General features: G+C 36.7%; 2 protein-coding genes across 2 annotated transcripts; one reads left to right on the top strand and one right to left on the bottom strand.

Moving 5' to 3' along the window:
• Positions 1 to 2,448: 2,448 nt before the first annotated feature.
• LOC117406266 (olfactory receptor 6N1-like) lies at positions 2,449 to 14,239 on the bottom strand. The gene is made up of 2 exons (XM_034923274.2): positions 14,132 to 14,239; positions 2,449 to 3,410 (listed from the first exon to the last, which is right to left on the bottom strand). The coding sequence occupies exon 2, from the start codon at positions 3,406 to 3,408 to the stop codon at positions 2,449 to 2,451; it is 960 nt and encodes a 319-aa protein (XP_034779165.1). The 5' UTR covers positions 3,409 to 3,410; positions 14,132 to 14,239.
• LOC117406267 (olfactory receptor 6N1-like) lies at positions 13,362 to 14,339 on the top strand. Its single transcript, XM_034010207.3, has one exon. It carries the CDS (start codon positions 13,362 to 13,364, stop codon positions 14,337 to 14,339), a length of 978 nt encoding a protein of 325 aa, XP_033866098.2.
• Positions 14,340 to 15,869: the final 1,530 nt, after the last annotated feature.

Raw genomic sequence — 15,869 nt, 5'->3', positions numbered from 1 at the left:
CTTCTTACACATTTCCAGTTTCTTTGGTTTTTGAACAGAAAGAAGGCACACACACACAATGATAAATTGCATCAGCTCCTTAAGCAAGGTATTTCTTAAGTTTGCTAATAAACCAAATGCAGGTTAATTGCTTGGAGAGCTGCCGTATCCTTGCATTGTAATTAGTCTGAGAATCACTAATGAGAACTACAGAAGATGTATTCACTTCGGAGCTTATTATTTGTATATCATCAAAGCTGTCCCACCGAAACTCCAGGCGGGTTAACAAGGGGCAGTAATTGCTTTGAGCATTTAATTGGAAGAAAAAGAGTCAGCACAGATAAAGTGTGTTCTCTACCAAGCCCTTAGAAATGTATTTTGCAACGGCGCTCTATCATGCAGCATGTGTGCGGCTGCAGTTGTGAATATGACTACAGTAAAAACCACTCGGCTGAGATCAGTGAGAAACTGCTTGGAAAAACTGGGGTATTTTTGTTTCTGGTGGGAGATTTCTTTTTCCAGATATTTGCTTATAGTTTTTTTTTTTTTTTTATGAATATAATTACAGCTTTCAAGGCCAACAATGTATTCTACAGCAGCCATCCTTTATTTACCATTAAAAAACCAGTATTTGTTGGTGTGATCACATATGTTATTATCCAGCATCACTGGGTTCCAGTGAGCTTTTTCTAGTGGGAACACACCCATCACTGAGGGTTATTGTGAATTTGATTTAGTTTATCTCAACATCATGGCATAGAACTGAATTATCCATTAAAGTATCAGACCATGTTAGTCAGTACTTATCAAGCACTAACCCTTTATAAGAAATGCTGAAAGAAACACAAATTACATTCCAGCAAATCAAGTACAACATTTATTGCTGAAAATTGTTTTTTTCCCCACACTTTATTGTTTTTTTCAAAGGCAAACAAATTAATACATGAATACATAAATATATTCATAAATCGATAAGGAAAGAAATGCATAAATCAGCAACACACAGTGTTTAACATTGCAATAATCAAGCATGGCTTACCATGGTTTTTACACTGTTTCACCAACTTATCTGAGATTTACCAAGCTTGGCTATACTTAACCATGATTTCTCTATACTTCCACTAGGCTGTACTATGCTTGGGATACTGCAGGAATAGCATAGAGAAAGAGAAAGAGAGAGAGAGAGAGAGAGAGAGAGAGAGAGAGAGAGAGAAGAGAGTGAATGGATTTTTCTGTGTGTACCTGGAGTGCATGTTTATGTTTGTATCTATTGAGTACATTTCAAATCCAGTGACTATAAGAAGGAGGGGTGTTGTTGTGAACAGAGTAGTATTAGCAGCCATGGCCAAAGCTACCATGATGTGCATTGAATAATCCCCTTACCACAGACTGCACTTCAGAGCTTTTTAGACTTTGTGAAATGGAATGTTTAATTTCAATTGTATTTTTGTATTGTTCAGGGCTAATGGGACCCAGCTAGTATTGTATCTGGGCTACTCATACAACCATCCCAATAAACTGATGCAAATGACATACTGTACTTGTTATAGTGAATCAAATATGTATGCCTTTATTATGGAACTTGTGCACCACCTTGTGTACACTGCAGAGAACAAAACCTGGTCAATGCATCTTACTTGTATGCACAGCATTGAATGTGAATGGAAAAACAAAAGATGGCAACTCTGACTCATAACATTTCGAAAACAAATAATAGACAAGCCTGATTTCTAGGCGTATTTTTTATTTCTGTTTTGAGGATGCATCAGGTTACAGAGGCTGTGTGTCCAAATGCGTAATGCTCTGGGTTGTGTGATCTGTGTTTATTTAGGATTTGATTTAATTAACATCACAAAGTCCTTCTTATGAAGTGTTATGCTGTGTTGATGTTTTCTCAGTTGATTGTAATTGACCTTGCGGTGGCTCACCATTACATTAAATGAGGTTGTAGCATTTACAGATATAACCATTTTTTTTTATAATGTACCCCCTTGCCTTAAAAGGTACCTACAGTATAGGCCAGATGTATCTTTTTTTGCCCAGAGATGCCAGTTGAATTTTGTTTTATTCCCCTCAATAAATTCATTTGACATCACTTTCAGTAACAAAGGAGATTACTTATTGTCAGACAAGCTCAGCCCATATCCTGCTTGTAATTCATGGCTGGGATCAGGATTTGAAGACAGGAGTAACTACTTGCATTAACACTGTATGATATGTAGGATGCTACTGTGTGACTTTATTTCTCAGTTTGACAGATTCTTTTTACTAAATTCCAGTTACTGTGTTACAGGGAAATGAATAGGTGAAGCATATATTTTATTTAGGGTTTGTATCAGAGTAGTTGTATTTTTGTTGAACACCCAAGCTCCTGTCTAAAAATTTGATCCAACATGAGTATTAGGTTTTCTTTAAATAAATTAATATAGGTATGAAACCACTGACACAAATACAGTAAGTATATAGACTTCAAGGAAACACTTTATTTATTGCAGTGTGTCTTACAAAAGAATCTCTTATTTCTTTATTTCTTAAACTATAAATGATGGGGTTTGCCATTGGGGTTATGAAGCAGTTGCATACAGCGAGTAAGGTGCGTGTATCAGAGGATATATTTTCAATCTTGACAACAATGTAAACAAATCCAATGGAAAGAAAATATGTAAGAACAACAATGAGATGTGAAGAACAAGTTGAAAAAGCCTTACGGCGACCTTCACCAGGTGGTATTCTGAAAATGCATATAATTATTCTAATGTAAGACGAAACAATTATCAACCATGGAATATAAACTATAATCATTGCAATTGCAAGGGCCAGATCGATTAGAAATGTCGTGTCTGTACAGGCCAGTTTAACAACAGGTGGGTAATCACAAAACCAATAGATTAGTTTGTTTGGTCCACAAAATGGCAACTGAGCAGCTAAAATCACTGACGTGAATGGCCCTAACAACCCTAAAAACCAGGCGATTGCTACAAGTATGACACACATTCTCTCTGTAATAATAGTACTATAATGCAGGGGCTTACATATGGCAATGTACCGGTCATAGGCCATCGCAGTCAGAAGAAAGCATTCAGTACATTCAAAAGACAGAAAGCAATACATCTGTAAAAAGCATCCCTCAAATGAAATCACATTGTCATTCATCAAACATACTGCTAACATTTTGGGGATAACAGCCGTTGTTATCAATATGTCAACAAAAGACAAATTACAAAGAAAATAATACATTGGGGTGTGAAGTCTGTGGTCTATCAGTACCAAAACTATAATCACAAGGTTCCCTATCAAAGTTATAAGGTAGCCCAACAGAAGGGAGACAGAAAGTTCTGTAAAGTGTTCTTCAAGACTCCGTTCTCCACCAACAATGACAAACTCTCTGACTGTAAAATTGCTCCTGTTAGAATCCGGCAACTGGAACATATCTGGAAGACAAAATACAAAACATTATTGTATGTTTCGCTTCTTAAACATTATTACTTACCAAATTATCTTCTAATGTTACTGCGAAAAGAGCATACATCTGGCATAAAACCATCACTGATATTACAATTAATTTAAGTAACATGCCATCCGCTTACAAAAGTGTTTAAAAAAAAAGTGATGTTACATTTCATGTTCTAAATGGATTAACAAATACAATTCATAAATAATAATAATAAAAAAAGACTGTTAGAAACAGATACAATTGGTAACAAATCTTCAGTTTTTTGAGCTGTAACAAAAGACAAAATACAATATTAGAATTTAAAGCCTGTTGTCTATTTTATATATATATATATATATATATATATATATATATATATATATATATATATATATATATATATAAAATTATACTAACTCTTATGTGTTATATATTGAAAGTAATGACATATACATATTATATACAGTATTATCGGTTTACAAATTAGCAATAATGATAAAGTTAATCTTTAGATCTACCGGTAACTTACTTTGCAGGTTTTCTGGTGGACCTCTTACTGGTTGATCAAAATGAAATGAATGCTTGGCTATATTCCTGTGAGTTATAATATAGCCTCTGAGTTAAGATGTTGATTGGAATTTAAATTGAGCAGCACAGAAAAACAACACTTACATTTATTAGTGTCAAGGGTGCTCATTATCAAGGGGGCAAATTAAATCTAAATGTACATCTAAGATGTAATAAGTACAATTAAAAGAACAACACAGGGCTGTGTCTTGTGATGGTGTGTCGTTAATGTGGAGTGAAAATACAATAATATAAGTGTAGTGTGACCCAGCTGGTTATTTTTTTAAAGACTGTGTACAGTAACTTTAATGTACTCTAAATAACTTTTGAAGAAAAAACCACACAACAATACACTAAATCCAAATGGACTGTCCAAGTGTAAACAACACAAAACCAATTCACAAAAACAATATTGGCTACATCAGGGGTTCTCAAACCCGGTCCTGGGGACCCCCTGTGTCTGCTGGTTTTCATTCCAGCCGAGCTCTCAATTACTTGACTAGACCCTTAATTGAACTAATAATTTGCTTAATTAGACCCTTTTACTTGTTTACAGCTCTTAAACAGTTGCAGTTCAAGTTACTTATAAAATATTTTACCTAACTTGAAATCAGAAACTGTTTAAGAGCTGAAAACAAGTAAAAAGGTGTAATTAAGTAAATTATTAGTAATTGAGATCTCGGTTGGAATGAAAACCAGCAGACATAGGGGGTCCCCAGGACCCAGTTTGAGAACACCTGGGCTGCATTTGCTATAGAACAAAAAGAGAGGTAGCTATGCTATGATTAGCTATGCTATGATTAACTATGCTATAGGGCAGCAGTGTGGAGTAGTGGTTAGGGCTCTGGACTCTTGACCGGAGGGTTGTGGGTTCAATCCCCAGTGTGGGACACTGCTGTTGTACCCTTGAGCAAGGTACTTTACCTAGATTGCTCCAGTAAAAACCCAACTGTATAAATGGGTAATTGTATGTAAAAATAATGTGATACCTGTATAATGTGATATCTTGTAACAATTGTAAGTCGCCCTGGATAAGGGCGTCTGCTAAGAAATAAATAATAATAATAATAATGATTGTTGTGCTATTATTCCAGAAAAAAAATCCCCTCACCCTGTCCTTTTTTATTTAGACAAGGATTTACAGAAAACTTTTAAGTGCCATGCCAGTGAGTGTCTTTTTATGGTAATTAAGGAGGGGCTCTGTCAATATTTCATATAACACACATCATAAGAATGTACCAATAATTAAAAGCACATTGCATTAAAAAGCATGTTTACAATGACTTTGTAAGATTTTAGAATGATGTTACAGAAACGTTCCAATTTGACTTGTGAATCGTGGCCATCTGGGTTTACAGCAGATGTAACAGGAGTGTTCTATACTGGTCTTCTCTCTTTCAGGTTTTTTTTGTTTTTTTGTAACTCCAAGGATGGTAAAATGTAATTATTTGTTAAATATTTCTATTAAGATTCCCTCATAGCACACCAGGGACTCCTTAATGTGCTGTGCTCAAGTTGTGCCCACCTGTTACCTCTACTAATTAAACTGCGTTGATTGTTTTTTTTTTAACTATGTAAGTTAATACTTGCTGTGGTTTTTGGTTACTCAGCATTGTGACTATCAGAATCGCTACACTGTAAAATAAACTTCATAAAAATGTGTCCAGTAAAATATGTACGATTCTTAACTGCAAATCAATTAATTTTAATAGAAAAATAGGCTAAACGACTATGATTATTATAAGAAAAGTATTTTGTATTAAAATATTTTTCAACCTGGGGATTGGATGCTGTGATCTTAATGACCGTAAGCTTATCCCCATAATCTGATATTCTCAATAACTTTAGATAATTATGTTTCCTGACAGTTACATAAGCAGCTTTGCAAATACAGTCTATGTGGAAATGTAAGTGTGACAAACAGATGTACTGGCAGACATACTATTATTATTATTATTTATTTCTTAGCAGACAGCCTTATCCAGGACAACTTACAATTGTTACAAGATATCACATTATTATTATTATTTTATTTTTTTTTACATACAATTACCCATTTATACAATCTAGGTAAAGTACCTTGCTCAAGGGTACAGCAGCAGTGTCCCCAACCGGGGATTGAACCCTCCGGTCAAGAGTCCAGAGCCCTAACCACTACTCCACACTGCTGCACATACATCTCTGTATTTCTCCAGAATCTGAAACTGTCGATAAATGGTGCTAAATAATGTTTATATCAAGTCTTATGGCAATTGGATAAGCGGTCCTCCAGACAATGTAACAATGTGCGAAGCCTCCAATATATTATATATCCAATATATTATGCCTTCGCAGGGTATTTCATCTGAGTCTATAATGGCAGAGATTTGAACTACAGGGAAGCTGATGCTAACCTGCAATATACCAATGTGAGCTACAAGAAGAGATACTTGAGTTTACAGAGGACACTTGTCTGACACAGGCTTAGCAAACAAAAACATGGATTGATTTGATTCACAGTTGATACAGCCGTCCACTGTCTCGATTGAAAAAGGAGAAACAATGGGGAAGTTGATACCTTTGGAACAACACACTGTAGAAGTTGAAAGTATACACGATTTCAATACCACATAGGTTCCCTCATGAGGTACAAGTGAATTTGAGAGAAATAGTGTAGATGATTACTTCTTAAAAAGGAAAATAGAGCACAGTTGGATCAATACAGTTCTGCTGCAAAAGAGTATAATTTAGTTCTATACTTGTAGTGAAAAAAGCTGTTCACATAGCATCAGAGTGTATAATGAAAGAAAAAAACAAGGTTAAAGCCAAACAAAATATACATGAACATTTAAATGAACATAAATGATAAAAATACAAAATTAAATAAATGATAGTACTATAAAATGTGTAGAGTGGTTCAGTGATCTATTGTCCTTATTAAGTCCTTTGTTTCTTTGTGTCCATAAGCATTTATATGTTCTAATTCCCATTTCCTTAGTTCTTGAGAGACCTTGAAATGGCCCCTCAATATTAAGACAGACAGAAACAGAAGGATTAGGAATATTGAAATGCATTCCCAGCACAGTGCTGGTGTTTTCATTGTGTTTTATTATGTGTTTTACATGTAGTGCTGAATTTGTCTTCAGTGCTAATTTCAAATATAATAATAAAGTAATTACTGGTGACTCACGATGCTTTATATTTTCTGAATACCCTAGCCGTTATCTAAAAAAGGTAGACCTAAGACAGAAACCCTTTGGGTCAATCGCAAATCAGATTTGTGATGATCTTGTTCATAAGTTTTATTTTTACTTAAATGTGTTTATGTGAATCACACTGGTAGGTGTAATAAAAATGTGTCTTTCTTTTTGTACAGGGATCCCTTTATATATGTATCTGACACTGAATTCCACATATCGGATAAGTAAAGAAGGGTATATACAGCTATGGTCAAAGGTTTTGCATGACTTTTTCTCCTGTTGAGTTTTCTGAACTCTGTTGCTCAGTTCCTCCTGATGTGTCTTTGCCTCCCGACTCCTCTTCCCCCAAGTCTTGCTTAAGGTTGACCTTGTCTTCTTCCTGCTTAGTCAGCTGTTGTTTTGCTTCTTCAAGAGCATTGGACCACTCCCTTTTCTGCCTCCAGCAGCTTGCAGAGTTTCTTCACTTGGTTCACTGTTTCTGAACTCCGTCTCATCCGTTTCTCCAGGTCCTGTTAAAGCTACTTTCTGTTCATTTGTACTTCTTGGAGGTCAGCCTCATGTTGCTTAACCTGTCCTTCAAGTTGCTCTCTCTTCTGCTCCAAGTTCAACAGCTTCTCCTTCGGGTTGCTCTCCAGTTGACGGCAATGCTCATTTTTATTCTGAGACTTGGTGCTGACTTGATCCAACTGAGCCTTGATTTCAGTTAGCTCCTACTGCTTGTCTTGTACTGCGTGCTGGACTGTCTCCAGGTGGTTCTGCAAATCCTCTCGCTGGGCAGCTTTGGCAGCTTCCTACAGGCTAGGTGCCGAGTGAGCTTGGGGGCGGAGATTTGCTGGGCTGGTCTTTGTCCTCCAAAGGCCGGTAGCCTGCAGACATCCGCTCTCGAGGTCCTGGGTGTAAAAAGACGCCGATTGGCCAGTGGGATCGGAGGACGCCCACTGAGCCTCGGGTCCCAGAGCTGTGTGGGGAATCTCCGCGGTGAAGGAGAAACAATAATATTAATAATTGGGCATTCCAAATTGGAAGAAAATCGGGGGTAAAATAATTGGAGATTCTACAGCATTATAAAGGGGGAGCACTGTAGTTACCATAGTAATAAAAATCCAACAGACCTTCTCTGTAACTGGGAAAACCTGTGGCAAATTCATTTTCATATAAACATTTTTTTAAAGTATTGCTTATTGTGCGTAATAATCCATGTTATAATTATAAAATGAACAGATTGGAAATAGGGGGCGAGGATCTCAGGGTTATAGTGGAGTCATCATTAGAAGTATCTTGCCAATGTGTGAGGCAATTAAAAAGGCAAATAGAATGTTAAGCTATATTGCACAAAGCGTGGAACACAAGTCTAGAGAGGTTATGCTAAGATTATACTGTGCCCTAGTTAGACCACACCTAGAATACTGTGTGCAGGTTTGGTCACCTACAAAAAATACATCACTGCACTTGAGAAGGTATAGAGAAGGAGAACTACATCTGGAGAACACAGAACCCAGGCACTACCACCAGGGTGAGAAATAGATATAGACTGTAAACTGCTGTCTGTCAGGTCAGGATATAGGTCATTGTGATCTACATTTTCATGTTACCGATAGCTCTCATTTTTGGTGAATAGAGTGTTAAAGTACTCATACAGATATTTAAATAGGACTTCCAATAATAATAATAATAATAATAATAATAATAATAATAATAATAATAATAATAATAATAATAATAATAATAATGTCATTAGGATTCAAGACCAATGTATTATTAATTAGCTATAATTGAATTATATTATTTGGGTTGTTAAATTCTGTAAAATTTTGTAAAATCAATTTGCTCCTGAAAATACAAATCACTGCTTAATTTAAATTAATAATACCTTTAAATGATATGCTACAGACAAGTAATTTCTTCATTTAAGTTCTAAGGGGAAGGGGTCTGAGAGTTGTCATATCAAATACTAAGGGTTGGAGGTAATGGATTTTACCCCCTAATAATCCTCTAAACCAGGCATACACCAATTTAGGGTCTCATTAAACCACGCCACTAGGCTGTCAGTCTGAGGGTGGTAGACCAACATTCTAATGCTCTTAATCCCCAAAAGTCTCGCTTGACAGTTACATAAGCAGCTTTGGAAATACAGTCTATGTGGAAATGTAAGTGTGACAAACAGATGTACTGGCAGACATACTATTATTATTATTATTTATTTCTTAGCAGACAGCCTTATCCAGGACAACTTACAATTGTTACAAGATATCACATTATTATTATTATTATTTTTTTTTTTTACATACAATTACCCATTTATACAATCTAGGTAAAGTACCTTGCTCAAGGGTACAGCAGCAGTGTCCCCAACCGGGGATTGAACCCTCTGGTCAAGAGTCCAGAGCCCTAACCACTACTCCACACTGCTGCACATACATCTCTGTATTTCTCCAGAATCTGAAACTGTCGATAAATGGTGCTAAATAATGTTTATATCAAGTCTTATGGCAATTGGATAAGCGGTCCTCCAGACAATGTAACAATGTGCGAAGCCTCCAATATATTATAAAACCACGCCACTAGGCTGTCAGTCTGAGGGTGGTAGACCAACGTTCTAATGCTCTTAATCCCCAAAAGTCTCGCTTATCAGCCATGACATGAAGTAAGTGCCCTGGTCATAAGAAAACCCTGACAAGCTACTCGGCAACACACCTGACAGATGTAGAGCAGAGTGAAATGGCCTTTGGATTTCTCCCAACCCAAGCAGCCAGCTAGGGGAAAGGCATCAGCCAGCCACAATAAATAGCCCCAGAAGGGCCTCAGAACGAGCAACTGGTTTGAGTTAATTCTCCAACACGAGTAGATCTCAAACTAACTTAAAGTGGAGGTTATTCGATGGCTCGTCTGGGGTCAACACCCGACTGTTCACTGTGACTGCTTGGTCTAAGAGTTGCATCCTTGATGAAGTTATGGGAGAACCAGAGGGGCCAGCTTTGACCGCTGGTTCCTCCAGGTCCACCTCAGAACCCTCACCAAAGTTCCCAGTTTCACTGGCTCAGACTGACCCAATGCTGTACCCCGCTTGATCTTAGAAGGGGAAACTATCGCCAATGGTTTCCTCCTTCTCATCAAATGGGTCAGGAGAGATGACAGCAGGAGCTAACAGAGCTAGAAACTGCTCGCAGTCTTGTCCCAGAAACACAGGGTAGTGCAGACAAGGACACAATCCCACTCTTACCTTGACCATCCGTCTGCCAATTGAAATGCTTATTTGTGCCGTCAGGTAGGTATGAACATCCCTGTGGACACCTGACATGGCTAGTCATCCTTTCAAGCATCGATGCCCTGTTGAGATTCATCTTTCTTGGATCAGGTACTGGCAAATAAGGTAGCAGGCCCCCTGCTCGGCGCCACTGGCCACTGGTGGCCATTACCTCAAATAGTTAGAGGTACACCTTAGGGTCATCCTCAGCTTTCATCTTGCTTGGCCGCTGTAGTCTCTATTTCCAGCACAGTCATCTGCTTTTGCTGCACCACCTGCAGCAGGGCCATGAACTGCTGTGCATCTAATCTTCTCTTTTTTTTTTTACTACCGATTTTTGGTTTGTTTCCTTTACTTTCAGGCCCAACTGACAGCAATCACACGTGTGGCCATTCCCCAATTAGGTAATTGGAACCAGAAATCCTTTGTTTGTTGGATGAGTTTGGGGGTGAGTGTTTGTGCTGTGATTTTTGTATTGTTTTTCAATGTGGTAGTGAAGGCTAATGCCCAGCCTACAAGTAGTTATTCTTTTGTTTAAAACTTTTATTTTGGCCCTCGTGCGCATACGCCCTCAAACTGTAGCTTTCTGTCTCTGAGTCTCTTTACTGCCTATAACAGCTTGGGCGTTACCGTGGTCACATGTGGTGGTAGCCGTGGGATGTACCCCTTGTGACCCAGAGCAGGACTGCAGTTAAAAAATAATGAACCAGAAATCCTTTGTATGTTGGATGAGTTTGGGAGTGAGTGTTTGTGCTTTTTGTATTGTTTTTCAATGTGGTAGTGAAGGCTAATGCCCAGCCTACAAGTAGTTATTCTTTTCGTCTCAACCAGAGCCAGTTGCTGCTCCTCTCTGCTGCTTCAGATAAGTTCTTCACTATGCTCCGCAACTCTTGACGCTTGAATATGACGTCTCTAAGAAACCGGGTTGTGGAGTGTGCCACAAATCCTCTGTTGTGGAGTGTCCCACTTCCACTGGGTAAACCTGGACTCTCCATCCTCGCTGTTCTGCTTCAGCAGTTAGTTGAGCGTACCGAAGTTTCTTCCTTTCATATGCCTCATCCACAGCCTCCTCAATAAGAGTCTGAGTTGGTTGAGGTCTATAAATGTCCCACCCACAGTTGTTTGTCATTCCTAGAAAAATTAAAACATTTTGGGGGTACCACTGCTTTACTGGGATAAAGAATGCTATCCGTTTACATGCCTGACTTGCAGATAGTCTGTTATATTTACACTTTCTAGTTTTATTTTACAAAAATGTCTTTGAGGTCAAAGCATGTCAATGGCTGAACAGATAGTGATTAGGGGAAGCAGCAGTCTGTGGGGGGCAAATAGCACATGAAGAGCTTTCTTTCATGCAGATGTAATTTTAAAAATGAAAATACATATTCGATATAGCATGTGCTTCTTTCAAAACTACACATGTGACCTACTTAATAAATGAAATGTAAACTTTATGGAATGATTTTTTTTAGCTGTAATGCCTTTGATTGAAAATGCAGTTTGCATCTTGTGGAAATGTGCACAGTGCCAGTAGAATTTGAAAACTATCAGTTGAGCATAGATGGACAAAAAAATTAGTTTTGCACATACATGGTAAAATTGTTTTCTATTTCACTCGTGGATTTGGTATGGGCTAGTGTGTTTACAGGTGTGATTGGTTCACCTGTCAGTCATGTTTTCAGAGATCCCTGCAACTTGTTATTACTTTCCTTGCTCAGGTAATCACAAAGGTAAAGCTTTGGAGATCTTGTTAATTTCCAGTTCTAATTGCCATTGTCTCTTTTATCATTTATTTATTTTTAATGATTGCTTCAAGAAACCCTGATAATTAGCACCCTTGACTCTCTAAGTAAACGTAGTGCTGTTTTTCTGTTGTTTTCAAATGAACCATAATCAGCGCCTAATCTCTGTGGTAGCGTTGAGGCACAAAGGAGCACAGTATAAACTCCAGCAGAATTTTTTTATTTTCATTTCGGTCCTGATGACACCGTGGTAAAACATGCACTGTAACAGGAAACAAAATCCAAAGTAAGTGATCTATTTCTTCATTTTGAAAATCAGGAATTTACAGACAGAGTATATAAATGAAATCATTGTTACTGTGTTATTTAACCTTGTTTGTAAAAATACAAAGTAACGACATGTGCATTATATGCATGTTGTTTACCTGTATGTTTATCTGCTGCACAGTATACAGAAACAGGTACTATAAAGACTGAAAGGCACAAAAAACATTTAAAACTTCAGAAAAAATCCACTGTTTTTGTAACGTCAGTCTCAATTAGCATGACTCTACTACAGTTATCTACAAATAGGACCAATAGTAATATACGATATATTTTGTGTAACATTTAGGATTTTGTGATTCTTTGTTGGGATTGAATTGTTTATATGCGATATTTCTTGATCTTATCTGTTTATATTTTCTGTTTATTGTATTTTTAACCTAGTTGCTTTCTCCATTTTGTGTATAATTATTGTGATTTTAATCCTGTAAAGCACCTTGAAAGATGCTATAAAATAAAATAATAATAATAATAATTATTATTATTATTATTATTATTATTATTATTATTATTATTATTATTATTATTATTATTATTATACAGTAGCCTACTATATTAAAAGCAAAAATATTTGTTGCTTCTTCTGTGTTTAAAACACTATTTATATTAAATGAACTATTAACAGCTACTGCCAGTATGCTTTAAGTATTTAGAGTTGCCTCTGGTGGCGGGTTTTTGGATGATTAGTTACCAATGTGAATTAATGGATTGCAAAGTACAATGAAACTGTGAAAATAGAAAAGAAAAAAAAAACGAAAAGCAATCCAATGTCGTTAACGAGATGTAAACATTGCGAATCCTTGTTCTATGAGTAAGTGGACGACACACAATAGCCGCAATGTGTTACATTTAAAGTAAGTTATTGTCTGTTCTTTTTTCTTTCAGGTTAAAGTATGAACCAAAGCAAACAGAATTCAAATGGAACCGTGTTTACCGTCACACAGTTTAAAATAAACGGCGCAGAAAGCAGTCTAGCGCAATTCTACACGGAGCTTTCTGTTTCTCTTCTGATAGTGTATCTTCTTGTTGTAACTGGAAACCTCATGATTATACTGTTGGTAGCAGTGGACCGAAGACTTCACACACCAATGTACTTCTTTCTTTGTCATTTATCTTTTCTCGATATAGTGGTTGTAACAGCTATTACTCCAAAGATGTTAGCCATTACTGTCATGAAGGATGATATGATTTCATTTTCAGGATGTTTTTTACAAATGTATTTCTTCCTAGGTTCTCAATGCACAGAAAGCTTTCTATTAACCACAATGGCTTATGATCGTTATGTTGCCATATGCAAACCTCTGCATTACAATACAATCATTACTAACAGAATGTGTGCTGCACTGATATCTATCACGTGGTTTTTAGGGTTTTTCGGACCAGTCCCAGCTGTAACTTATGCTGTACAATTGCCATACTGTGGGCCCAACAAAGTAATCTATTGGTTCTGTGATTTTCCAAACGTAGTTCATTTGGCTTGTTCAGACACTTCATTTGTAATCAATCTAGCATTTGCAGTTGCAATGGCTATAATATATATTCCATTTTTCATGATTTTGTGTTCCTACATTAAAATAATCCGATCGGTTTTTCGCATTGCAACAGCTGATGGTCGGCGTAAGGCATTTTTAACTTGTTCCGCCCACATGCTGGTTGTTCTTACCTACTTCTTCTCAAATGCAGTAGTTTACCTCCTTGAAATGGTTGGGAATGTATCCTCTGATATACGGGTCCTCATCGCTGTCTTCAATTGCTTTTTGACGCCATTGGCCAATCCCATCATTTATTGCTTGAGGAATAAAGAAATAAAAGATGCTATAAGAAAGTACATCCTCTTGAAAAAAATAGTTCCTTCGGATTCCAATACGTAGTTATTGTTCTGATTCTGTTTCTGTTGTCATGTTAGCAGGCTTAAAAGAACCTGACTGACACTGCACACGTGTGCCAGCGTGTAGAGGGGAATGGATCCATGTAGATGTGCTTATCTTAGTAGTTAAAGGGTTACTGCATTGAATCCACAGGCATGTGATCATGCACATTTACTTCAATATAAAGTTAAAGGAATACTGTATACAAGCTACATTTCTGTGATATCTAATCCATTTAATATTCTGTCATTATGTGCTTTTTCTAATATCCTTTTTCAAACTGGATTTCTGGACTGAAGTGATTTTAAAAATGACCACTAGGGGGTGTGCAACTGTAATTTCTGTCCCCTTTACAACTGAGGCAACATTTGAGTTAGTAAGCCCAACAATGAATGTATAAATGCGCTGTATCCTTGCTCACAAAAGGTGCACTATTCTAAATCTTAGTGTGAATGAAACCATAAAGCAAGAACTGTTGCAAAGCAGCTTGATTCACTCCAGGTTTGACTGCAGGGTTAATAAGGCACACTTGAGCTAGTTGCATGTACTCTTGCTCTACAAGTGCCTTTATAAAAATGAAAAGGTGATGTTTCGATTTGCTGTCCGCATCATACACGGTATGAAAAATCTGTACATCTCTAAATTAATTGGTTGTGTCTGTAGATCTCCAAATAATTCATCTATACTAAAAAAAAGTTACAGAGGAGCCAGAAATCACTGATGCACACACCTAGTTTGTGGACTAATGGTGTTGTTGTATAGTTTCTAATGGTGCATAACTGTAATTGATATATTGTTATGTATAAAACCATTTAAATGAATATGGAAAATATTCAAATATTTTGTATATTAAAGTTAAACAAATAACTGAAAGTTATATATAAAGTAAGCTGGTGTAAAATGTAATATTGTATATTTTTAAAAACAATATTTTCTTCAGTAGATTGAGTAGATTATTTATGTGTGACAGAAAGAAATATAATCTAAATTGCCTCTGCTTGTGAATGTCTGTACACCACAAAAAGAAAAATCCAGATGAAGGTAATGATTGCACACATACCACATGAGACATATGTTGCATTGGTCCTAAAGTCTTTGTTTTTTAAACTAATTGTTGTGGTATATAGAGACATGCTCTTTAGTTCCTTCACTTTTCATAATATCTTGTAGTCAGTCTTAATCTTGCATTTTGGGTTTGAATGTCCAAACAGTTGTTTGCGACCGCTACAAAAAATGTGTAGAGGTATCAGCTTACTTGAACTCGAACTTTTTTTTATGTTCATGTAACGGAAAAAATGTAAAAGTATAAATAAAGTGGCCCTACTGAATGTATTGAGTACAATGACAAGTGTATTACAGTAAGTTTCTATAACATATAGAACGGAGCCCCATGCTCCAGACAGCACCCTCATTTGCCTGATTTGCATATTATCTGGATAAGTGTTTGTACACTTTTGAGTCCTTAACCTTGTGAGTTTGAAACTCTTTAGCAATGATTTTATCATCTATATATGTGCACAGAAACATTTCCAC

Source organism: Acipenser ruthenus, chromosome 8 (assembly GCF_902713425.1).
Source record: "Acipenser ruthenus chromosome 8, fAciRut3.2 maternal haplotype, whole genome shotgun sequence".
In the NCBI taxonomy this organism is placed as follows: Eukaryota; Metazoa; Chordata; class Actinopteri; order Acipenseriformes; family Acipenseridae; genus Acipenser; species Acipenser ruthenus.
The sequence above is the reverse complement of the archived record's forward strand: the minus strand, read 5'-3'. Positions and strand labels throughout refer to the sequence as shown.